The sequence below is a fragment of the Cyphellophora europaea genome (genome assembly GCF_000365145.1).
Source record: "Cyphellophora europaea CBS 101466 unplaced genomic scaffold supercont1.3, whole genome shotgun sequence".
NCBI classification, from domain to species: Eukaryota; Fungi; Ascomycota; class Eurotiomycetes; order Chaetothyriales; family Cyphellophoraceae; genus Cyphellophora; species Cyphellophora europaea.
In genome coordinates, this window is record NW_008481809.1 from 1,988,744 (window position 1) to 2,013,173 (window position 24,430).

Consider the following 24,430-nt stretch of genomic DNA (forward strand, 5'->3'; position numbering starts at 1 on the left):
GAGGTACTTTGGACCAGATAATTCTCCTGGGCTTTATAGATTTGGCTATGGAATTACTAGGTGTATTAAGAATCGTTCGTGCTGCCTGATAGAAAGCGGTAGATGTTGGTTGGCGTACACGATACTTCGGAATCTGTCCAGGGCTCTACCTCATGGACGGTTATTGTCGTCGTTGGGTTATTTCGCTGGAGGCCTCTGCATACTTGACAGGCAACCCATGCAGCATTCTACGCATCTGCACACGCTTCTGTTGATGTGTTTAGCTGATACTCCGCAGCAAGGAATCGTGGCGCGGCGCTTGTATCAGAAGTAGAGACGCGCAAGAAAGTGAGATATTGAAGACAGCTGACGTCTTGGATTTCATCTTTTGTATTTGAGTTGTCGCGTAAGCCCTAACTGCGATGCCACTCAACCCAGATCTCTGGTTCCTAATCCATCCTAACACCCGGCTTCGCCAACTCCTCAGCGCTGACTGTTTTGATCAAACGTCCGTTTACTTTCCTGTTGGTACAAAGAACACAGACGTTAGCACTCCCGCCCAGCAAGTCGGAGCTCTAACCTCAAATCGTGGATACACCCACACCCCCCTCAAGAACAACAACACAACAGCACCCAAGAGAACTATGAAGCGCGCCCGTTAACTTTCCTCAGCTTCAATTTATCGAGGTCGACGCCCTGGAGAGTCCGCACGTTGATGGCACGGTTGTCGGCGAAGAAATTGGGGTCGCCCGACTTGCAGCCGATGGCAGTGCCGCACTTGGGACAGAAAGAGTGCATGACGCGTTTCTGGCCGAAGCTGTACTTGGTCATGCCGTCGAATCCCGACTGCCAGGTGATGTTTGAGTCCAGTGGATACTGTGGGCGTTAGATATAGTGGCAAAGACTGGGAAGGCAAAATTTGGGAGTGTGGACGTACGACCATGAGGTAGCCGTTGATGTGGCAGATTGAGCCTGTGGTTAATTAGTCGCCGACCGCGAGCTTCTCGGGGACGGGAACGCACAGTTACAACTCGTGACTGGGCCTTCCTCGATGGGTGGTGAGATCTTGACTGTATACTTTACGGCACCACAGTGGCAGCCGCCTTCATAGACCTGCGACTTTGGCTTGCTGCCAGTAGGGGAGATGGGGCTCTCAGCAGACATTCTGACAATCGCGATGATAGATGTGAACAGGTCTGACCCTTTGGGCAGTGTTGCAAGCCTGTTATATTTGAATGTCCGGGAGCAAGTCACCGATCCAAGTAGCACACGGTGGCTTCTTGAATTGTACTCCTATACGATCGCCAATGACAGAAGGCTGTAGCAATATGTTTTGAATACGGTGAACGACGTACTCGCTGCCTTACATCCACAAGGCTGTGCGCACACGTTGAGTCGGACTGTATTCCGTTCTCGAAATTGGCAAGCTGCCTCAAGCGAACCCAGGAGGCGGCCATTTCGCCCTTAGGACGTCGGAGCAAACTCGAGCGCTCACCGGTGATCAAGGGTATGATTGGTCACCTGTCCGTCGGCAAGCTGCGGGTCCCGTGCGGAGAACTCTGGGTCACTCCAGACCAAGCACTCACCCTCGTATCTCTGCTTGCATTGGGCTTTGTGGACGCCTCCTTCGCTTGCTGGCTGCTTCAGCTGAAATGCCTGGGATCCGCTTTAGGCCCCTTTCAGTGACAAGCCAACAAGACCTGCAAACGCCTGTGCTCCGGCGCTCAGCGGTAAAAATGTGGGAGGTAGACAAGGATCCAGTTGGCATTTATAGGTAGGCGTCGTGAAGTTTCCCGTGGAACGAGAATGCCCCCAAACTATAAATTTGAACCTGGCACGCAAGGCACCGAGACAGATGCAAGCTGGGAAGAAGCAGCAACTGGACACGAGATCTCAATGCTGCTTCGGTACAAACGCAAGTGCTGAGGGGCAAGCGCCACTATGCACAACCATGTACACGGCAGTAGTGAAAGAAATTTCACGTCGCTTGATTCGACCCCAGACTATCCTTAAGCGAAAGTACATTCCGGCCCCGATCTCCAGGCCTGGGGGACTTCGGGGACAAATCACTTTCTCCTGTAGTATGCCCCTATGCCCCCTGGTCGAAGTTGTTGACCAGCGCATGGGCCCGATCACGGGAACAGCCGACTTCTGGACACGAACCGCAAGGCAGAAAGGACCACGACGATCCCGTCTCCCGTCTGCCGACAGAAAGTCAAAGTGAAGCACTGGTTTTGGAATATTACGCAGTCCTGTGGTGAAATGATCATGGAGCTTCGCTTTCCGCCGACAGCCGACCGGAGTCAGCCAGGCTTACGAAGGTTCTCCGTACAGATCGGCAGGCTGGAGGTGGAACATTCGTCATACGATGAGTGCCCAAGGAGCTCTACATAGGCGACCCTAAGGCATGAGTACGGAGTATATTGGCAAGGTATCGTTAACGGCAGCCTGTAACGGGAGGCGGGAAGTCTAACGGAACGAACAGGTCGTCATCTGCCAGAAATCTGCACCTTGTCAAGGGTCCGGCGATGAAAATTTAACTGGAGCCCCTAAAGCAGATTAGCTTTGGGGGACTCCCAAGGCGCTAAAAGGCTTGAGGGCCCTTCTCGTGCGATGTGCTTTGGCGTTGGCTTTGCATTAGCCGCACCCACGACCGAGAGGGGCCCAGGCGACCCAGGTTCAGTCCTGTCGACTTCCACGTTCTCCTCCAAATCCCTCCCACCTCCCACGACCATACGCTACATTCATTCGTCCGTACCCCCAGTGCCATCCCGCGCTCCCTGTCGCCTGCAATATGCGAGCCTGACACCTCCGTCGCCCGCTTAGAGGCGCATAACCTGCCAGCCATTCTCCGCGTACAGGTAGACCCTCAGTCCACCCAGTCCTCCACCTACCTCGAGCGCCGCAGGCTGTCAGTCCGCCTTGCCTTCGACAGTCACTTCGGTCAAGACATCGAAGGAGACTCGACGCAAGTATACTCGAGAAACAGAGACGCCTATCGATCTGAGTACGGCGATCACTTCCAGCCTTAGAGTGCGGTTCATTGCTGGGTCTCGAACGAGGGGACGTCTATCGTAAGGCCGTGATCAGCAAAAAGCAATCAACATCGGCCGCGATTTCGACGCCTCCCGAAGCTGGGTCACCTGGACATTTCAGCTTTTTCTGCCGTACCTGCATAAGCAACCACAAAGAATTCGACGGCGCGAAACCACGCTTCCCCGGGTCCATTGCTTGCTCCCCCGTACCAGTATTACACCTCACTCTCGAGACCTTACTCTCCCGGCGGACCTGTCTCACCAAGCGAACCGAGTTGCTGCGAACCACTGCCTATCCCACTTCTAGAACAAAAACACGAAACAGCTGTACACCCAAGGCCGACTCCCAGTGCCTTGGTTCTTCAAAATTGGCGTACCACCGGGGTCTTGCATCTCTCTAGCCTCGTCCCCATATCCAATACTCAGCTGTCAGATACCATTACTGTGGGTACCAGGCGCCTGTTCTCCTCGGAGGTTGGGCATGTCAGACCTTCGAGACCTATCAAGCAGCTGTCAAAGCCTCCCACTTTGCACTACTGCCTGGCTCGGCCACACCACTCTTCCCCGCTAGTTACTGCCCGTTCCCCCTGTTCGCAACAGTTCTTTGGTCATTCATATACCCAAAAATGGTGGAGGTCGAGGCTGCCATGCTTGATCAGTCCTCCTTGTCTCACGATCTGCCTAAAAGCCCCGAGGACATCAAAACTATGCTCGACACGACTTCCACAGAACCTCCTAAGAAGCGCCGGAGGGTGGCGAAGCCGAATGCGGAGAAGAAGTTCGAGTGCAAGCACGATGGTTGTGGCAAGAGTTACTCACGCGCAGAGCACCTGTATAGGCACCAACTGAATCGTAGGTTAGTCTCTACTACTCAAGGTATATCCACTAACTATCAAAGACACTCCGAAGACCATTTTTCGATGCGACTACCCCGATTGCAACCGCTATTTCGTTCGCCAGGACCTATGCATACGACACCGCGAGAGGCACACGACACACGGCTCCCAATTACACAAGCGAGATACCTTCGCTCAGTCTACCAGTCAACAGAATCCTCCCTCGGTCTCGCAGCAACAGACGGCGCCAGCTGGCACCTACAGACAACCTGAGATCTTCGCAAAGCCGACGCATGATCCTGGGCTGTCACGCAGCAACTCCGTATATCAGCAAGAGTCGAACGCCTTCGCGGTGCCACAAGTTCAACCAGCATCGACTACGAATCAAACAATATCTCCTTCGACAGCCTCGACTGACCTTCGCTACCACCCACAGACACCGCAATTGCCACCCTCGCGAGACCCCGGCCATACTCGTGCCGGGTCTTTCGGCAGCAATCCTTTGAGCCCTGATCAGAAACAAGATGTGAATATGTGGGGCGCAGCACCCAGGCGGCCAAGCTACGGTTCTGCGAATGGGCCGAGCGGGCAAATACCTTACACTGCCAACGATGCGCGCTTCTCTGGCGGCACGACCATGGCCGCGCCCTCTCCATCAAGGGCCTACTCTGCCTCCTCGTCCTCAACTAATCAGCCCTGGCCCGCTGCCCGACAGAACTCAGACGGCCAGATACAAGCAAGGTCCGATTCAAATGGCATGATGCCTATAAATGGCATGGGCGGCTATAATATGCAGGACTTCCATAGGGGAGATCTGAGCCGTGCCCAGGACGCGGCATTCGCTGCTGCGGTGACACAGGGTTTACAGAACGCACGAACAGACATGTACCCCTACACGACCCTAAATCCGATGACGACTGTCGATATGACCGCCTCAGGATACAACTATCCCACATTTGGTAGTGAAGAATTTGCCAATCCTTCCTATGGTCTGGCCGACGACTTTACTGCCTGGCTATTCAACGACGCTCAATCTGGGCCTACAGAATTCTCCCCGCCTACTTTTCTGCCCAGCTATCTCGACCCGCCTGTCAATCATGCCCACGGCCCGGCATTTTTGCAGAGCCCTGCTTCGAGTGATAATGTCAAATCTACGTTGGGCCACCCCATGAGTGTTACAAGCATCCTGGACAATACCGAACGAAGTCAATATATCATGTCCGAGGAGAAGCGGCGAGATCTCCTCACTCTGATGCAGACACAATTCATCGAGCGACCACACGATGCCGTCAAGAAGCGCAAAGACTCTGTATTCGAAGGCGATGTTGATAGTGAGGGGCACATTCTCAGCTTACGAATGATGCATACCTATATCGGCTCGTATTGGTATCATCAGCATGCTCAGTTGCCAATCTTGCACAAACCCACGTTTTCTGCAGACAGAACCCCGAACCTGCTACTTCTCGCAGTCATTGCCATTGGTGCCGCTACCTTGGACAAAGCCTACGGAACTTCGCTGACTGACTCGGCCGCGGAGTTTGCCAATTTCATCCTGTGGCATCTGCGATGGGAAATTGTGCGGGATGCGGATTTTCGACCTCCCGCAAAGCTCTGGGTTTTCCAGGCTCTCCTTCTTGTTGAAGTCTATGAGAAGATGTACTCCACTCGTGCCCTACACGAGCGCGCCCACATCCATCATGATTCCACTCTTACGCTAATGCGCCGCGGCAGCTCCCTGCTCGGACGTTCCGCCTCCGATACCCCTCCGTCTGGCCGCGATCTTGATAAGTCTCATACAGTCAACGGAACTGTGAGTAACAGCGATGAGTCCTGGCACCGGTGGATTCAAACCGAAGCTACACGCCGCGCTGCATTCGGCGCCTTTGTCCTCGATTCCATTCATGCTACGATGTTCGGTCACGCCGCAAAGATGGTCGCCCACGAAATGCGCCTGCCGTTGCCGTGTGACGAAGGTCTCTGGACTGCCGCTTCGCCTGCCGAAGCTGCCCGTGTACAGTCTGCGCTTCACACCAACGGTGTGAAACCGACTATGTTCCTTGACGGCCTCAAAAAGACTCTCAATGGTCAGCGAGTCCGCACCAACTCCTTTGGTCGAACCATCATTATGGCAGGTCTCCTTTCCGTGTCCTGGCACATGACGCAGCGCGACTTGCAAATATCTTCCCTCGGGCCACGTACCGCTAATTCCTTTGGAGGACTCGATAAGTGGAAGTCGGTGCTGCTGCGTGCATTCGATAACTGGAAGCGTGATTTCGATGAAGCACTGGCCGAGTCCGCGCCTGCAGCGTCCTCTCCTACGATTCGCCACGTCAATACCTTGGTCACAGCCACCGCCAGTAACGGCAGCGGGTCTACCGGGTCCTCGGTCCACCACTTTCTGCGACCGGTCGATGACGAGAACATTTTCGAGTCACGCACTGTGCTACACCACCTTGCACACATCGCCGCGCACGTGGACGTAGTCGATTGCCAGGTATTTGCGGGCGCCAATCGCTTACTTGGCCGCTCGGTCACACCCAAAGACTACAGCATCATCCGGGAGAAGATCGAGCGATGGGCAGGCAAAGCATCTGCGCGCGACGCTGCGTTCTATGCCCTCAAGTTTATTGCTCAGGTCATTATCCCTCCAGAGGGTCTGGAGAGCCTGCAGGGCACAGGGACAGGGCCAGCCAGTCTTGGACTAAGCAGATACTACGGACACGCAAGCCCGATTCTCCCTCAGGCATTCGAGCAGCGCATGTACATCGCACGAGACGACTTCCTGCTCAACCGACCTTGGGTGCTGTACATCAGCGCATTGGTGGTATGGTGCTATGGATTTGCGCTCGAAGGCCCCATCAGCCCACATCCGAAGAGCGAGGACTTTGACTCCTACGAGAAGAAGGAGCGTGACATGCTGGATTATATGACTCGCGTGGCGGGTGTCAGAGCGCCCGACGACTTGGAGCAGGTGACAGGCAAGAACCGGTGTTTGGGACTCTTGATGATCCTCAAAGACAGCTTCGGCAGCACGCGCTGGGAGCTGACGCACGAGGCCGCGGGCCTGTTGGGCAATGCGTGTCTTAAGCTGCGAGGTATTGAGGACGACGGCGACGCGCTGGTAGGAGAGATCGGCGGCAAAGAGGGCTGGGAGCCCAATAAGGACCTCGGGCCTGGGGCTGGCACAGTGGTCAATGGCATTGGCGTTGGCTGGGACGTGATCAGGGAGGCGCGGAGGGGCGATGTCACCGTCGCTAACGCTGCCAAGGTCTGAAATGCATGCATGATGTACGATGAGCGATGAACAGGACCTATGAATATCAAGAGAAGGCGATGATGGACAATGAGGCGGATCGTTGGGATTGGGGGAATGGCGCCATGTCGTTTTTGTTCAGTGCATATCATTTCCCCCTGTCGATTTTCTGTTGCGTTCCAGCAGGCGGCCCCAGCTGATTGTTTATATATACTCTTTGCTTTTGCGCTTCTTCTTACCATTCAAAGCTCATTGGTCCCTAAGGGGGGTCACAAATATCAAGTGCGCCACCGGATGCACACAGGGGGAGGGATGGAAAGGTAATGTCTGCCAAAAAAAGGTTTGTACTCTGGTCATAGATAGCATTCAGCATCCAGGTTTCAGCATTTTTTTGGTCTATTTTCTATTGTATCTGGCATCTCTCGCAAGCATCTGTTGTTCTGTTGCTCTGTCTGATCTAGCTGGCGCATCTGTACGTAATGTACGGGAAGGGAGGAAGGTAACGGAAAACAGGGAATGGGGCAACGGGGGGGAACGGGGAATTGGCAAACATGAGGGAACCGGTCCACACTTTGCACACATCCACATATACTCTACTTTGTTTGTGCATGCGGTACCTAGGTAGTAAATAGCAGGGAGGAAGTGGAGTGTTTAGGATGCGCTTCTATGGAAGACGATTGGACCTGGATTTGAATTGAGGGAATTCTCTGGTGTAAAGGCTCCTTCACGAAGGCTGGAAGCAGCGAGGCAGTCACAGCGTGGGTTGGATATCGTCATTTGATGGTGCATACGAACGGCTTTCCAGTTGCCGTCAGGGCTCATTAAGCTATTTTGATGAGTTGCGTGCCAGGTACAAATAGGGCAGCGCCGTGTGTGGCACTGCGAGTCATGGATTTGGGCTATAGTGCCGCAGCCTTCGCCTCTTCTTCCTTCCGGACCACCCATTTTTCGGCTTGGCCGATCAGCTCTTCGTAGACGGTCCATGCTAGCGCGCTGCTGACGGCTTTGCGGCCCATCCTGAGGCCAAGACCGTCGAAGAAACTCTTGATGCCATCTTCTTTGAGCATGAGCTTCGTCGCCTGGAGCATGTTGCCGTACTTCTGTGGAAGAAGCTGTAGGCGCGTCTTGACAGCGTCGAATGGATTAGTCAGTGTCGTTGCTGTCACGCCGGCGAAAACACCAGATGCTGCGTTGATGGCGGGGTTGGACATCGAGGGGGAGCTGAGGCTAGGTTCCGCTCCAGTGTCTCCCGAGTTGCGGGTCGACCATCCGGCCAGGTAGTTCTTCGAGGCTTCGTAAAAGACTACATAGAGGCCCGCATACGGCGCATCTCGCACCGCTGTTGCGCCAAAACCGGAGAAGAAGCCGCGAAGCCCCTCGCTGCGGTATATGGAGGAGGAAGCCGAAAATAAAGATTTGTAGTTGTACAGATCGGATTCATACCGGACTTTGATAACGGTGACTGGCATTAGGATCATGCCTGCGAACACACGGGCAGAGGCGCCTGTGAGCAGGTTTTGTGTGGAAGAGAGCTTTGGCAGCACGCTGCTACCAATCACTGGTGTGTTGGGTGTAGTTCTTTCGGCATTATTCGCGACTAACTGCCGGAGCGTGTGTAGGCTAGTAAAGTACAAGGCGGAGCCGAATCCTGTGCGCAAGGCAGACGGGACAGTGCCTCGCCATAAAGAAGTAATGGGATGTGGACCAGCGAGGATGGATCGTAGGACAGGAAGGAGGGATGAGCTGCGGGACTGTTGGACACGGGTCTTCAGAAGGTCGGCTGGCTGTAATAGAACAGCGGAAGAAACGCCGGAAGCGAGTCCAGCAACGAAATGGAAGGTAGGGTGGGCTTTCTTCGTAGATTTTGAGACCGCGCTGGAGGAGACGCCATTGGACATTTCTGGTAACAAGATGGCTATGGGGAGCTTGCGAAGTTCAGTGTGAAGCGGCGATAGTGCCTGGCCAGCATTATGGGAGGTCTAAGGTGTCAGTAATAAGGACATGGTAGAATGGTAAGCTGCGACGGTCGACGCGAACACGAGAAGAAGACAATGTGACAGCGAGAATGAGGCGGGTTGATGAAGTCAGTCTTGCCCGATTTGGTTTGCTTCGTAATGCGGGATTCCGCTTCTTGCGAAAGAGCTGTTATCCAGCCTTGTGAAATCCGGGGTTGGAATGATTCTGATAGATTCAGCCCATTCACATCTGCTATCATGATTCGAGCATCGATTTGTAGGAGCTAAAGCGACTCGGCTGCAGTGGGACATGGATCTGTAGTTGCAGGTACAGACAAAACGGCGGCGAGCTAGCGAGCTAGGGTTAGGGCTGCGTTGGCAGCCGATATCAAAAGACAATCGTTGCCTCGTCCTGGTTCCTTCGCCTAGCCCATCACCACTTCATAGACTCTCATTTTCTTCGCATTCGTTTTCTTTTTTGCATATTACTGAACAATCTTCCGTCTACTCGTGTCCATTTAGCGGTGTTAGATGTGGCTATGTCGATCTTACAGAGGTAAGTTCCCTGTTCCTCTTGTATCGCAGTCGTCGTACCAACACATTGAACAGCTTGAAACCTTTCTGGCCGATACTACTCACATTCGTCCTTCCTCGAGCCATCGGGTATTTTCGCGCTTTTCGAATAGCCTACCGCACACGGCCATCACCGCAACCACTTCCGAGAAAGGCATCTGTTGCCTTGAACCTTCTCTTCGTCACGATATGTGGCTTCTTTTTCGCTTCATTCTCAACCTTTGTCACTGATCAGGTCAACATTTTCATCCTGACCAACTCTCGACTCGCCATTCCCTCCGATGCCTTATTCAACCGTCTCGCAGCCGCTCGACCTGGCCAGACCCTCAGTTCCATGGATGAGCAGCTTCAAGCCAAACTTACCAGCACTGCTATTCGGAAGCTCTACCTTCGTTTTGGCCCCTCGACCATAGTTGACTGCCCTTTCTGTACGCCTTTTGACCCATCAACATACCTACTGTATCACTTCCCCAAGAACGTTGTCTTTCCCCATCTGTTCAACTTTGGCATCCTAGGCTTAGTTACCTCGCCGACTCTAGCCGGTTTCGAGCCTAGTCGATGGCGTTTCTACGTGCTCACTATGGCACTGCTTATAGCAGCTGGCGATGCTTACACAGTTGTACAATATCAGCCGTCCATAGACGTCAACATGCCGAGTCCTTCCGGTGCATTTTGGGTGCTGGCTGCCCTACGTCCATTAGCGTTATGTTTCTACGATAGCTTCGTCGCCTTTCTGATTTATGCATCGGCCACAAATCGATTCCTCCTGTTTTCCACTCCGGCCAAGGATCCAGAAACATCCAATCGCCAGATTCTCGATCTCATCACCAGAAACGGGATTGCTCTGACATCGGCAGCCACAAAAATGCGTGCCACAACCGTGGCGCGCAATGCTGTGGTTCGAGACTCTGGTCTGAAAGGTACCGATGACAAGTACTGGCAAGAGGTGGTTGACACCTTGGGCAAACAAAACCTGCAATCCGGTGTCTGGCAAGAAGAGGAAGTCCAAGCTGCAATAGCTCGAGCCTATGGAAATGGCACCATTGATGTCGAGAGGGTCCGCAAGGAGGCTGATGCTTTTGTCAAAGGCGTCACTCGAGGCCTGGAGCATGGTGATCAAGTGTGAGCCCTGGACCGAACCGCCACGTCAGGCGTTCTGCACCATTGGCGACGCCATCGAATCCTTCACGACAGAGCCTGATGGCACTGCTGAAGGCATGTGTCTTGTCAGTCGATAGGAAATGGTCCAATACTACGAGGCGGTTGTCTGGCGAAAACACAGCGACCAAATGCCCAACTCGGACACAGCTTCCCAGCCTGTCAAATCGGCCTTTCCACATCCCAGCCCGAACAATATGCCGTGGAAGCCACCAGAGCCGCAGAGTTGGGAAGACAATCATACACGCCGCTGGCGTCAGCTCTTCTGCACTGGCTCATTTCACAGAGTATTTTGCTCACGGTTATCGCCGTCTACGATGAAGTGGGAGCTTTGAGAGAAGAGTTCGCCGTAATATCTTGCGGCTTTAGCCTGTTGACGATGGTTCTTATTATCGTTGGGTTGATCATGGCAAGTTGCCTGATAGCCATAAGCCGTAATCGGCTACACGATGGCATGAAACTGGTAGGTAGTTGCAGTGCTGCCATTAGTGCTGCGTGTCGGTTCAGCGTAGTTTGACAAGGGAAGACAGATGCGATATTGAGAGAGGGCTTCTGGTTTGAGGAGATGTGGGGCTATAAGAAGACAGTCATGGTCCTGTGTTCAATAGCACGGTGGGGGAAGATGAGGTTCAACACTACACATTCAGCCGCACGTTCGAGCACTCATAGAGTCAGAAGACTGGCCCACCTCTCCAAGGCACAAGGTATGCATAGACAAACGAAGCAGGTATGCGAATCAGAAAGCAGGTTCTGGCAGGCTCCTGTAATTTGTGACGAAGGACTGAGGCGCTTTGGCAGTAGTCGCGGTAACCATGATGTTCGTCGTGACGCCTCTGTTCGAAACTAACGCCTTCGCTAAACCTGGCTGTGTATATCTCACCCTCGCAAATGCATATTCCTCCTCTTTGAGATGCCGGCTCTCAGCTGCAGGCCATAGTTTTCATGTCGCGTTTGGCAATACCCTGTCACAGATGCTGATCCGGACCGTGAGGAGCTGTCTGTCCACGGCGTCCCGGAACTTGCGAGATGCCGCGTCGTCAAAAGGGTCATTTCTTATCCGTTTCTGCTTTTTTCGCCGCAGCTGCAGCCAAAACACATAGCGAGTTAGTAAATTCGTCCCCGAACAGACAGACCCGCCGCGGGGGAGGGAGGTATGTCAGAAGGAAGTTTTTCCTCTACCTTGAGCTTGTTTTTCTCGCATGATGGCGGCCTGTGCCTCTTTGGTGCGAGCGAATTCAGTGCCTGACTGGGTGTTCTTGTTCTTCTTATTGCCTTCTTTAGCGAGGGCTTTCTCGCGGGCCTTTTCTCGCTGGTTGCCGCGGGTCATAATTGGTGGATGAGAGGTGTATGGGGATGTTCTACCACGGTGATGACAAAGAAGAGAGAGTCAGCTGGTGTGAGATAGAGATTCTTGGGCAGCGGGGCAATGGGGCACGGGAGGAAGATGCGAGCTTTGAGGGTGTGAGATCGGGCGGTGTTGCGCTGCAAGGCTGAGACACGAGGCTCCGTCGGTGTTTCATTGAACCGGAGACCTTGGCGTGGCATGACTTCAAACAGCACGTCGAGCGTGTTTCACGCCATAGATACAGCATCATATCATGAACAAGTTGTGAGCGTCATTGTCGTTGTTTTCATTCTCGGAGCCGTAGCTGCTCCAAATAAGACTGGCGACCCCGCCGGCGCGCTTAACGCGTAGAGTGGCCTTCTGCGGCCGCTTGTGTTTCAGATTCAGCACGACTTCTCTACAGGCGCTCCTAACCAGTCATTCGCGTTCAGGCAACAACGACTGAGTATCTCTCATTCTCTGACGGAACTATTCGAAGCAGGACCTGCCGACCGTGGCCAGACCATGTGGCGAAATGCTGCTCCCCATCCTCAAGTTCAACACCGAGGTCTCCTCTTGACTGAAACCGGGGCTGCAGCGCGGTGAAAGACCCAATAGTATTTCGGCAATTCATTGATACCTGATTCTTCCTCGACGCCATCCATTTCCGTTCAGGCGCGATCAGCTACTGACGGCGAGAACGATCGAAGGACACGGACTGCCTCTGGGCAGCAGGGTCGAGCAACTTCTAGCTGTGTGATAACCCGCGGGTCGCCCTTTGCTTCATTTCTTTCGTCTTGCCTGCCAGACAGACCGGCTTTCTATTCATACAAGGTCTCTCAATAGGCAGTGCCTTTCCTTTGTTTCCCCTCTTTGTCCCCTATTGTCACTATTCATTTGTTTCCTCAGCCCCATTGTGATATTCCGACCGTTCGAAGCCTTCTTACAAAAGCCCACATCTAATTGATGAGTTGAACTCGTCATCCCTTCTTCCGAAACGCACATCTACAACAACCTCACGTTGCAAATCTATCTAAAAAGCGATATCTTGACCCATTTATGTGGCTTTTAATCGCCAAACTAGCGATGCGATTCTTCGGAAACGTCGCCGGAGCCGGCTACGTCGTCCTCAACGGCATTCGCGCCCTCAATATCGTCGCTCTGCTGACCGTCATCGCTGCCTCTGGGTCCTTGCTGGTCAAGACCTTCGACATTGATGGATTCGGCTTCTTTGCTGCCCTCAGCCATTCGATCCGCATCCTGATTGCGCTGTTTCTCATCGTCTCTGAGCTACCGATTCTCAAGAACTACTACATCAAGAATTGGCCGCTCTTCAGCCCCCGGCATGGCTTTGTGATGCTTGGCTTCACCTTCCTCTTCTTGGGGGTCAACATCTTCGGTGAACTATCACACCGCGAAGCCAGCCAGAAGAGGCTCACTATGCCCTTCTGGCAACTCTGTCTTGCCGCTGGTATTCTCATGATCGTTATGAGCGTCATCAACATCATTGCCAGCTACATCTTCCGCGATGGCAAGAACAACATCACTGCGCGCCAAGTTCGGGCCCATGGCGCCGCGGCCTCGAAACACGCCGTCGATGTTGTGAGCGTTCAGTCACCAAGTCCTAACCGTGCCACTCGCTACCGGTCTTTCTTTCTGAGGAACAAGCAGGAGAAGCGAACCAGCCTTCCAAGCTATGAATCAACCCCGCACCGAGGCATGAACATTTCTAGTCCTATCTCGCCAGCCAGCTCGAAGTACAGCGGATATACACGAGGTCCAGTCAGCCCGGAGGCCGCCAAGCACCCTGCTGAGAGACATGGCAACATGATCTAAGCGACTCGTCCGCCATCCGCGTGACCAGAAAGCAATGAATGATTCGATGACTCTTGAGAAGGGGATCGGCGTTCCGGCGTTGTAGGGCAAAAAAATGATACCAGATGGAAGATACCACAGTCGTTCTTTGAACAACCCGCAGCAGTTTCACGCTGCTTGGCTACTATTGTACCGCAGTTCATAATGACACAACACTTCAAATTTAGTTTCACGCTTCATCTGTCTCCTGTCACTTGATCACATGTGGCCACGATATCCATTCGGTCCTTGCAACGTACACGGTGTATAGTCCAGCTAGAGAAGGTATGTAAACCCCTAACCCGGCCAATCACCATCTACCTACTATGCATGCATCAGCTTTCCCAAAAAAAATCGATGAACGCGCATCCTGGAACCATATTCTTCAGACATGTCAACAGCTACTGGCGGGTGATGTATGTAATCCATAGCTTCAGTCAGATTGGACATTGCAACGTCCATGACAGCAGACTCGCGTCTACTGTATCTAGGCAAGCATGCTAAACTGAACGTACTGTACACCTGGCCAGGCCCCTCGTGATTAATCTTCCCTATCGTAAACCCACTATAGTAATGTTACAGCAAACGCCAGCAAAGTGGAGGTTGTTATCAGGCCATGCACATGTTCTGGTGTTCCGTCCGGCGCTTCGCGTCGTCTGCAAATGCAGATGACAGATGACAGATGCAGATGACAGATACAGAAGTTCGTTATCGGCACCAGTTTCGAGTTCGGTTCGAATTGCGGGTGCGGGGCTGGGCCGGCCCATGCCACGACTATGGTCCTGTGGATCGAGGGGGACGGGAAATACGAAGTGATACTTTTTGTTTGAAAGGGCCGGGTTTCTTCGCTTGGCTCGCCCTTTTGTGAGGTTGCAGGGGAGCTGATTCCTGGTGACCGGTCTTGGAGGGCTGGGATATCGGCGGTTGCATTCTTGCGCGCTTTTCCAGAGACGGGAATCCTTTTTTGGGGGGTGGTGGGTAATGTGCAGGGCGTGGGGAGCATTTGGCTTGTGTTTGCGGTGTATCGTGCTGCATAAAACAGGTATGTTCGTTGGATATATAAGAGACAGAGCATACCATATACGCGGGTAGATCCATGGCAGCAAAAAGCTCCAAGACAGTATCATTTCCCAATCATATTGTCCATTTCTCATGTCTTCAATTCTCCTCGTGCCTCCCTATCTTCCAAACAACAGTGAGTCGCGAGCGAGACGTTATCCAATCCCAATAGCAAAACGTCCTCTCCTCCCTCTCGTCAAGTAAAGATCCAGCTCCTCCGCCTGGAGGAGCTCCTCTCCCTACCCCTCGACTTACTCCTGACCAAAAACATGTTATCATTACGATCCTTCACCACCTCTGTGACGTCCTGCTTGGGCCGCAGTGTGATGGTCACGTCCTTTTCGTAGCCGCTCGTGATGACCTTGCGTTTCTTGATGATGGTCTTGGTGTGCTCGAACAGCACCTGCTGGAAGTCGTCGTCAATGTACTTCTTGATGACGATGTATTCGGAGTTGTTCTGTATGACGAAAATGGTCAGCGAAGGATTACAGATGATACGGAGGAGCTAATGTCGTACCTTGTCCCACTCCCAAGGCAGCTGGTAATGATCCAGAGTGTCCGGTAGTAGGTATTTGCGATTGACCTTTATGTAGGTTGGTCTTGTCAAGTCAATGGCCCATTCGCGATCGCTGGGTCTTCGTTCTTTTTTACCCTTCATGAGTTCATCGATGCGGGCGTCGGAGTAGCCTGTATATATTATCAGCTTCGGTAGCCTCTATCGGGCAAAGTGGGGATAGTACGCACCCAACGCCTTGAACTTGTTTCTCATCTGCTCTTCGACTTCCTTGTCGTGCTTCTCCTTTTCCTTCTTCTTTTTGCGGGCCTTCTCCTCCTCTTCCTCCAGGATCTTGATGCGATACGCTTCCTGTTCGCGCTTCTTCTTGTCTTCCGCGTCCCTGGCCTCTTGGAGGATTTTCTCCCTCTGCCTCTGCTCCCTTCTCTTGCGATCCTCTAGTTCCTCCTCATACTTCTCCTGTCGCCGCTTCTCGCGCCGCTTCTCCTCTTCGATCTGGTCCTGGATACGCTCATATTCACGGCGGCGTTCGCGCTCCCTGCTTCGGCTTCTTAGTTCGTCACGTCTATTCTCGTACTCAATTTCGCGCCTGATATCGTCGCGGTCATAGCCGTACCGAGATGATCGGAAAGAGCCTCGAGACCTGTCGCTGCCGGGCGACGACTCGCGCCGCCTGCTGCGGCTGCGACGGTCATCGTCTACAGGTGGCGGGTTAACGATGAGATTGATCGGCTGAGGCTGGCCACTCATGCTGGCGGCGCGACGCCGCTCACCACCGCCTCCCTGCGGCACCAGGAAATTGTTGTTATAGACAGTCTCGCCGGGAGATCCACGGCGGCTGCGGCCGCGCCCGCCCCCGGCGACCAAGGGAACAGGGATGCGTACATAGGCGCTGTCCGAGTCTGAGTCGTCACCGTAGCGCGAGCGCGAGTTCGCGCGGGGCATTTGCACTTGCATTTTCGACAAAGCAGACGGGCATGTGAGAACGATCTCACAATCCGGGCGTCACTCTCGCAGCCCTACCAAACCGGTCAGGGTAGGCCCTTCCGAGGCGGCGTGTAGATAGGGCTGAGTTGGAGGAAACGGGGCGTGGACAGGCGGGGTAAATCGAGCGCCTAGGTAATGAGGGACCAAGGCGCTGACAAAGACAGAATATGCTAGAGTTGGGCGTCGCTTGCAACTCGGTATAGCGAAAAAGCTCTGGAAAAGGCTCTGAATTGCCAGCCTGCGACGAGGAAAACGGAGGGCTGGTAGAACTTGTCGAAGATAAAGAGTCAGAAGCAATCCTTCAGCTTGACTGAGGAGGGACTGACCTCGTTTATCAGGAGGGCTGGAACGCGGCTACCCAAAGGTCCTTAGATCCTGGGTCGCTGGGTCCTGTGCCAAAGCCCGGCCGACCCTGTGCAGCGGTCAAGAGACTTTTTGGCCTCCACCTGTTAGTGGTCATCTGTCACGGTATCGAAAGCCACCAACGCGTGCAATACGCACTGTAACTTGCCACAGCACGGAGATGAAGCGTTATAATTTTAGGACGATTTGTCGCAGGGGCCGCCGGCCCCTGCGTCCAGCATTTATTTCCTATGACTTGAGCGCGAACTTCTTGACACAATGGTGCTACGGTCGGCCACAAACAGGTGTTTGATCCATTCTGTGTATCGTCATGAACTGGTATGCTGTGTTTGACTGCCCACTATTTGCGTAACACGGGTCCAGGATGCTCTGGGGGCCTGATTTCTGCCAAATCAGTCGCGCATTTTATGGATTACCACAGATTATTGCCATTTCGTGACGATGATGAGCGTCTTTCTGTGGCGGAGTTCGTCAGAGGCAATCGGCAGCTGCTGCAGCTCAATGACGCTGAGGCTCGCCGCATGCCGCATGCCCGCCGTAGAATACATGATAGCCCACGTTGGTCTGCCCCTCCCTGCATGGGGGCTGACCAAACTAGCAGGCTCCATGCCACTTATACATGCGCAAAAGTTCAGCCGCATCGCTGGTCCAGGATCGGGATTCGACAGCTGGCAATCTCAAACAGACGAATACCGGTGTTACCGATCTCATGTCAGAGGCATTACCTGTCTGTGTGCTGGGTGATAGCGAGCGTCAATGACCGGACATTGGATATCGAGAATCCCGAAACGCAGGTGACCTCCGCTAGCGGCGCTGTATTCGGCGCGCAGGGAGCCATGATGCATGCCGCACGCGCTCATGGGAGATGTTATCGTGCACCGCTCTGCAAGATCTTATCAATGTGCTCTCGGCTGTTCTTGAAGGTGGTCTCTTGGTAGTGTAATTTCTTGTCCAAGTCGGCGATATCTTTCTTCAGAGTTGCAGACTCCGATGACAGGCGGGCGTCGACGGTTTTAGAAGGAACGGCAACAAACCTGGGAAACGAATCAGCCTGTGCGGTGGGGAGAGAGGTGCAGGACTGACATCTTGCCGACACCCTCGTAAACATTGGTGTCCTTTGTCAGTGAAGCCAGCTCATTGCTTGTGAGCTGGTTGAGGCGGGCCTCGCGCTTTTTCGCATTGATCTCGGCCTGTGTCTGCTGGATCTTTTGCTGCGAGACGAGAGCCTGTGTCTCGACCTCTTGTAGAAGCTGGATGATACAAGTCAGCAAACGCGTCCTGGACATCAGAAACCGTCATACCTTTTGCAATGCTGCGTTTGGAATTGACATGCTGACAACAGATGTGAACGATGTGTTGACCGGAGAATGCTTGGAGCGTATTCTGTTCCGCAGATCTATGGAATTTGTGGAATTGCACGTGCCGCCGCGTTGCCTGGAATTCCGGGCGCGACGTCACTCGTCTGCGTTTCGTTTCGAGCATCGCGGCCGCCTTGATGTCTAAGCTGCCCACATATCCGGGTTTTTCCTGTCTCATTTTATGAAGACCTTTTTCCTTTCGGGACTCTACAACTCTCACTACGCCATGAGAACAAGCAGTGTTTTCGGTCTGTAGTGACGAGACCCTCACTCCGTCGCCTCACCGCACACCCACAGTCGATCCAGGCTTGGGCCCCTCCGGTCCTGTAAAACCATGCCAACATGGCTTCCCTCGGTATGTGCGAATCTGTACCGAACTGATTGTTCCTCTGGAGGATGGAAAGTGCTGACAAGCCCACCCGCAGAAGCCATACCCGCCCCCCGACCAGCCTGGCTACTGGCAGCCTCACAGCGCGACTCTCCAATGGTGTGAAGAGGACTACTACGCCTCGTACTATGTGGCAGAAATAATCAACACCTTCACCAATCTCATGTTCATCTATCTCTCCTACAAAGGCGTTCGCAGCTGCTGGAAGCACGGCCACGACAATGTTTTCACCGTCGCCTACTTTGGCTACTTTCTCGTGGGTTTCGGCAGCCTCATGTTCCACGCCACGCTGCAGTACCCGTGGCAACTCGTCGACGAGCTCAACATGATCTACACCACCTGCCTCATGGCCTATGCGTCCCTGTCATACTCAAGGCCCGTTGGCATGCAGATACTGCTTGGAATCTTCCTGACCGCGCTCTGCCTCGGAATTACACTGTACTACCACCACATCCAGGACCCAACCTTCCACCAGAACGTCTACGCCGCCATGACCGTCTTCATCGTTTTCCGCTCCGTGTACAGCATGGAGTCAACTTTGCGCCCTCACTTCCGCCGCAGCACCGAACAGCACCGCCGCGAGATCCAGGGCCGCAAGCTGCCCGTGCCAACGAAAGCGGATAACGATGCCTTCAACACCCGCGACACGCTGATCCTCAAGAACATGTGGATCCTCGTTGCCTACGGCGTCAGCATCTTCCTTTCCGGTTTCGCCATTTGGGGCATAGATAACGTCTACTGCGGCACCCTCCGCCGCTGGCGGCGCGAGCTCGGCATGCCGTGGGGCTTCTTCCTCGAGGGGCACGGCTGGTGGCATCTGATGACCGGTATCGGCGCTTACTGCTATATTGTCTGGGGCATCCATTTGCGACACGTCCTGAACGGCGATCAGCACAGGTTCCAAATGGTGTGGCCGAATTGGTACACCCTGCCGGAGATCGTCAAGGTCGACGGGGTGGGGCAAGAGAAGGAAATCGAGTTGCAGGTCAACGGCACGCCGGTCAATGGGCATAGCAAGAAGACGAAATAGAGTGGATTGAGGGCAGTAGATATGCTCTGTCCGTTTGGTGATACATTGTTTCTTGGTTTCCCATGATACCCCTGTAGCTAGAGAATAGATGGCATCGAGCGCTAGATGGGTAGCGGGGAATGGAAATGAATCTGGCAAGCATCTTTCACTGTAAGTGTCTATCGTTCTTACAGCATTTATATGTCACGACTCGAGACTTCAGCCATGGCAGCAGCAGCGCTCTGGTGTATGGTAGGTTTACCGACATTCTACAGACGGCCAGAAAGCTGTGGTCATTGAAGCATTTATATTCACCACCCCAGCCCAGCACAAAACTCCATACTCAGCCACCGCTCCATCATGTCAAACTCGAACGAGGAATTAGGGCAGCAACCAGCTAGTAAGCAAAGCACTATATCTGCATGCAAAACGAGACGAAGCAAACACACCACGCAGAATACCTCGCCTCGTCTCCCATCGAACCTTTTTCTACAAACCACACACACCCTGCCTCCCTGCTCCTTTTTATGTCTCGGCCTCCCCTTCGCCCAGACCCGTGCCTCCCTCCTATCTCGACACCATGCTCGCTAATGAGACCAAACAATGAATCACTTCTAGCCTTTCCACACAGGTGCCCAACTCATACCCGATAGGTTTATCGAGAAGCGCACGTTAAGAGTCGCACAATTCATGAAAGCGTCAACAGTCGCGATCGCTCAAACGCTCGAACACAGCATATTGAAAGCCCTCTCGGATGTCCAAGGTACAGCCGCAGTCACTCCCCGCCCTTGACGGTGGGCGGGCTATCCTCGACGCGCGCAAAGTCCTCGATGCTCGTCTGGTTCTGCTGCGCCAGCGTTGGGCCTGGCGAGCCCTGGTCCTCCGGTGTGCGTGGCGCCGTTTCTACTGCCGCAATGAGTTCTCGCGGATCAAAGTTCTCCTTGTTCATCACGTTGACGGCCGTGTCGGGTCTCTCAACCTCATTTTCGGGCCCCTTGCCACCCTCTTTGGTCTTGTCCCCTTCCTTGGCCTTGTCCCGCGGACCCGTGTTTCGCTTCACCACTCGCGGTAGAGCCCTTTCGGGGCTTCTATTCCGGCTTGGTCCGGAGTTGCTCACGTTGGCCACCTCACGCACCCCGTGGATGACTTCGCGCATGCTCTCCTCCAGATTTGTGAGGCGCGCCATCATCAACCGCGCCATCCGCTCCTGCTCGTCGTCTCTGCTCTTCCGCTCTCGGTCGCCCCTCGATGCCTGGAACATCTGCGTCGCAAAACTCGCGGGGATCGCACCAACGTATCCACCTCCAATAGCCTGATTGTCGCCAATATCACTGACGATGTCCATATGTGCATTCGGGCGTTCGCGTGTCTCTCCGCGACCGGCCGCGCGTGTGGGTGTCATAATGCCGGCAAGGGTCGGTGCGGATCGGAAGGCCGGGTTATCCTTGGTGGGAAGAATCGGGCGCATAACACGTGCAGGCCTCTTGGGTGTTTTCCGGCCACTCGGGCCGGCCGCGACTGCAGCGGTGATGCCGGATGAGGCAGACTTGTTGATAGGACTTGCAGTTCCAGAGTTGTAGGGCTGGGTTTTAGCAGCAGTGGGGTCTGTGGCTTCACTGCTGGACTCGGGCTTGTAGATCTGAGTTGCGGTAGAAAAGTTGCGGAAATGATAACGAGGTGCTTGCTTTGGTGAGCGGGTGACAGGCAGGTTAGACTCTCCGTCGCTTGTACCTTTGCGCGATTCCACAGGACTCATCTTCTTCGGCGTCCTTGTTCGAGGCGAACCCTGCCGGGCAAAGTAGTCGATAGAAGGTTGGAGCTTCGGCCGAGACATTTCCGGGCTGTCGGTCAAGTGCGTTGACTGGTCCATCTCATCATGTTCTTCGTCTGGGGCGAGCTCGTCGTCCCCATCCGCGTCGGTCTGCTGTGAAGGGCCCTCGACGTGCGATGGCGTTATTTCCTCAGTAATAACGTTTTGACCGGGCGAGAACATATCCGTGATAGACCTGAAGTCCTCTGGATCAGATACCACCGAAATGGTCCTACGAGACGCTTGACGAGCCCGGAACGATCTCTTCCATTGCCCCGGGGTCCGTTGGCGTTCAAGTCGGTCGACAACTTTGCGATCCTGCTCTGGAGGCGGACTAGCTAGATCGTCACCCATGTCCTTCATCCAGTTGTTTACAGCCGTGCTCGTCTGGCGGCGATCCCGGCTCGGATCCTGGCGACGAGTCGAATCTGGCAATGCCCGAAAGACCTCTTCCAGGGCACGATCCTGTCTAAAGGTTGCGATGGAAGGTTCACGCGCCAGGCGAGGAAGTTTCGGCGCGTAAGGACGCTTAGGTCGACCCCTGCTCTCTACTAGGTCCATCGAATCGTATACGGATGACCCCAGGAACGTGCGTTCATACAGATAGATCGAGAACAGGATTGGGAAGTGCGTAACCTTGATGATTGTGCGATTTATCTTGACATACTGTCGGAACGGGACAAAGTACCGCAACGGTGTCAATAGCCACTGCAATATGTTTGTTGGCGCGACGTATGAAAAAAGAGCGTCCGACTTGACACTGGCGATGGTGTTGACGGCGAAAACGTACTGATGCTCTTCATTGGCATTCTGAACAATAGCCATGAAGGAATTCGTGAGAACCGTGATTAGGATGACGACGATCAGAAAGTGGGCGATGAAGAGAAACAAGGTCAGTATGATCTTTCCCAGCGTATTGTAGCTGCCCCATCTATCCCACGCCGCTGGTGTAAAGCCCATGAGGATCTGCAACAAGGCATAGGCGACGTTCCCCGGAGTATCAAGGTTATCCTCGCCAAATGCTAAGGTTAACGCCACAAAGAAGCCAGAGCAGCTTACCAGAATGAGGACTAAGATTGCTATGAGATCTTGAGCCATCATTCTGAAGGCGATGAGCAGCTGCGAGAAATACTTGTAATGATCGAGGACCGAGAATAGACGAGGGAACAGCAGAATAGCGTCCGCGGCAAGCACATCGTAAGCCATGTTGGCAATCGTGTGTTTCCGAACATCGGCAATAGCTATGCCATAAAATCGGAGACAAAGGTGGATGAACAAGAGTGCTAGAATGCCAAGGTCGAAAGTGTTCCAGAAGGATGCAATGTACAGGCTGAAGCCCTGTTCATTGAAACCGACGACTTCGTCTAGCATGTAGCCTCCAGCCCAGAACCAGAAGATCACTTCCAACGTTGTAATCTCGAGAGAGCGCTGTATTAGGACTGCAAGGAAAAGCCCCAGTAGTACAGCAAAGGACAGCGTGGACAAGATGTTCCTGTAGCGAGGCACCCGCAAGCGAGACAGCTTCAACAATGACGCATCGCGAGGATTGTAGATGGTTACCGCTCTGCGTAACGATGCCGTGTCGGGGTCTTCGTGTTTGATGGCATCGATTGTTCCATAGCCTGGGGGTTGTCGATTGCTCGGTAATTTTCGATGCATGCTGTCCGCAGCAGAATGAAACACTATGCTGCCAGCCCAGATGGCCTCTAGTTGTTGTACAACAGTGGGATGAGCAAGGAAGCGCTTCGCCTGCGCTCGGAGAGCCACCTCGTAGCAAGAGATTCTCGCGACCCGTGGTGGGACCCGCCGTTGAACTGTCGTGGGGTTGCCATTGATGGTGACTGCAGCAGCTTCGACTTGGCCTTGGAGGGGATCGAAGTCATACGAGAGTGCATCGATGAGCTCCCGTGTAGAATAATCCCGCAACAATCTGATGGCAAGTAATTCGCACAGCATTGCTCGAGTCTTGCTTGTGCCACTGTTCGCCGGATTTATGGCAGCTTCTTTTGAAAATTGTAAGCAGTTTGCCAGGAGAGCGTATTCGGTCGCAGCATTGAAGTGACTTGAGGTAATTTGCTGCAGGATGGGTCGGACTAAGAATTGCGAGACCTGAGGAGAACGCAGCTGGTCCCATGAAAGCACGGTCTCACATCTTGAGACCACCATCTCCCGGATGATGTGCGTGAGACTAAATACAGGGACGGCATCTAAGGTCGCAGACGAAAAGATGGGTAGTAGTGGACTACTGGACTCGTTTTCGTCTCCTTCATCGTCCTCGTCCCCTTCATCTTCGGGCTCGAGGTCCTCCTCTTCGTCCTCCTCTTCACCACTGTGCTCATCGTCATCGTAGCTGGCGTAGGAACGTGGGAAGGATGCCCGGGGAAGACGACCGAAAGCAGAAAACGGTCTTCGCTCGGTGGAAGGCGAGGTTGGACGGTCAACGCGCGACCTACGTCGCTGACTTCGAGATCGCAGCAAGGAGGAGAACATGCCGAAATCTCGTCAAGACGCGCAGTCAGAGTCCCGGAAAAAGAGACGGCCGAAGAGGATGCTATAAATTCTGATGCATGGTCGTTAATAGTAAGTGCTCAGACGCGTTGTTTTGCGGAATGGAAAACACGACAACAAGATGTCGCAAGCAGATGGCCAAAGGAGGCGATATCGAGTGTCACGACTCGATAAGGCGATGATGCAGCTAGTTAACAGACGAGCGGAGGGAAAGGGTTTGCTAGAGGAGTTTAAGGTGGTGGTGATGCTGCACCCTGGTAATACCAAGTAGGTCTCGCCGAGCGCAGACCGGGCCTGCACCAGCGACTTAGACCATATGACGGAGAGCACATCCACAATTCGCACCCCGCGAATTTATGCAGAGTCGATCGCATTATGGTGCACCGGAAGATGGTGCATTACGATTGCTGAATGTCGTACAGAAACCTGGAGACAGAAAGTCAAGGAGGCGAACAGTGATAACAGCA

The 24,430-nt window shown here is 53.7% G+C and overlaps 10 protein-coding genes across 10 annotated transcripts; 4 read left to right on the forward strand and 6 right to left on the reverse strand.

Annotated features, from left to right (window-relative positions):
- Window positions 1–621: 621 nt before the first annotated feature.
- Window positions 622–1,143, reverse strand: HMPREF1541_03653 (uncharacterized protein; the record flags this gene model as incomplete). The annotated part of the gene is made up of 3 exons (XM_008718004.1): window positions 622–855; window positions 917–951; window positions 1,002–1,143. 3 exons carry the CDS (start codon window positions 1,141–1,143, stop codon window positions 622–624), a joined length of 411 nt encoding a protein of 136 aa, XP_008716226.1.
- Window positions 1,144–3,640: 2,497 nt separating this feature from the next.
- Window positions 3,641–7,124, forward strand: HMPREF1541_03654 (uncharacterized protein; the record flags this gene model as incomplete). Its single annotated transcript, XM_008718005.1, has 2 exons — window positions 3,641–3,866; window positions 3,913–7,124. 2 exons carry the CDS (start codon window positions 3,641–3,643, stop codon window positions 7,122–7,124), a joined length of 3,438 nt encoding a protein of 1,145 aa, XP_008716227.1.
- Window positions 7,125–8,002: 878 nt separating this feature from the next.
- On the reverse strand, window positions 8,003–9,001 carry HMPREF1541_03655 (uncharacterized protein; the record flags this gene model as incomplete). Its single annotated transcript, XM_008718006.1, has 1 exon — window positions 8,003–9,001. The coding sequence occupies one exon, from the start codon at window positions 8,999–9,001 to the stop codon at window positions 8,003–8,005; it is 999 nt and encodes a 332-aa protein (XP_008716228.1).
- Window positions 9,002–9,597: 596 nt separating this feature from the next.
- HMPREF1541_03656 (uncharacterized protein) lies at window positions 9,598–10,757 on the forward strand (the record flags this gene model as incomplete). The annotated part of the gene is made up of 2 exons (XM_008718007.1): window positions 9,598–9,614; window positions 9,668–10,757. The coding sequence occupies 2 exons, from the start codon at window positions 9,598–9,600 to the stop codon at window positions 10,755–10,757; spliced, it is 1,107 nt and encodes a 368-aa protein (XP_008716229.1).
- Window positions 10,758–11,945: 1,188 nt separating this feature from the next.
- On the reverse strand, window positions 11,946–12,116 carry HMPREF1541_03657 (uncharacterized protein; the record flags this gene model as incomplete). The annotated part of the gene is made up of 1 exon (XM_008718008.1): window positions 11,946–12,116. The coding sequence occupies one exon, from the start codon at window positions 12,114–12,116 to the stop codon at window positions 11,946–11,948; it is 171 nt and encodes a 56-aa protein (XP_008716230.1).
- Window positions 12,117–13,199: 1,083 nt separating this feature from the next.
- On the forward strand, window positions 13,200–13,949 carry HMPREF1541_03658 (uncharacterized protein; the record flags this gene model as incomplete). Its single annotated transcript, XM_008718009.1, has 1 exon — window positions 13,200–13,949. One exon carries the CDS (start codon window positions 13,200–13,202, stop codon window positions 13,947–13,949), a length of 750 nt encoding a protein of 249 aa, XP_008716231.1.
- Window positions 13,950–15,222: 1,273 nt separating this feature from the next.
- Window positions 15,223–16,497, reverse strand: HMPREF1541_03659 (uncharacterized protein; the record flags this gene model as incomplete). The annotated part of the gene is made up of 3 exons (XM_008718010.1): window positions 15,223–15,483; window positions 15,544–15,713; window positions 15,771–16,497. The coding sequence occupies 3 exons, from the start codon at window positions 16,495–16,497 to the stop codon at window positions 15,223–15,225; spliced, it is 1,158 nt and encodes a 385-aa protein (XP_008716232.1).
- Window positions 16,498–17,758: 1,261 nt separating this feature from the next.
- On the reverse strand, window positions 17,759–18,221 carry HMPREF1541_03660 (uncharacterized protein; the record flags this gene model as incomplete). Its single annotated transcript, XM_008718011.1, has 3 exons — window positions 17,759–17,924; window positions 17,974–18,140; window positions 18,192–18,221. 3 exons carry the CDS (start codon window positions 18,219–18,221, stop codon window positions 17,759–17,761), a joined length of 363 nt encoding a protein of 120 aa, XP_008716233.1.
- Window positions 18,222–18,590: 369 nt separating this feature from the next.
- On the forward strand, window positions 18,591–19,666 carry HMPREF1541_03661 (uncharacterized protein; the record flags this gene model as incomplete). Its single annotated transcript, XM_008718012.1, has 2 exons — window positions 18,591–18,603; window positions 18,663–19,666. The coding sequence occupies 2 exons, from the start codon at window positions 18,591–18,593 to the stop codon at window positions 19,664–19,666; spliced, it is 1,017 nt and encodes a 338-aa protein (XP_008716234.1).
- A 754-nt stretch (window positions 19,667–20,420) lies between these two features.
- On the reverse strand, window positions 20,421–23,945 carry HMPREF1541_03662 (uncharacterized protein; the record flags this gene model as incomplete). The annotated part of the gene is made up of 1 exon (XM_008718013.1): window positions 20,421–23,945. One exon carries the CDS (start codon window positions 23,943–23,945, stop codon window positions 20,421–20,423), a length of 3,525 nt encoding a protein of 1,174 aa, XP_008716235.1.
- Window positions 23,946–24,430: the final 485 nt, after the last annotated feature.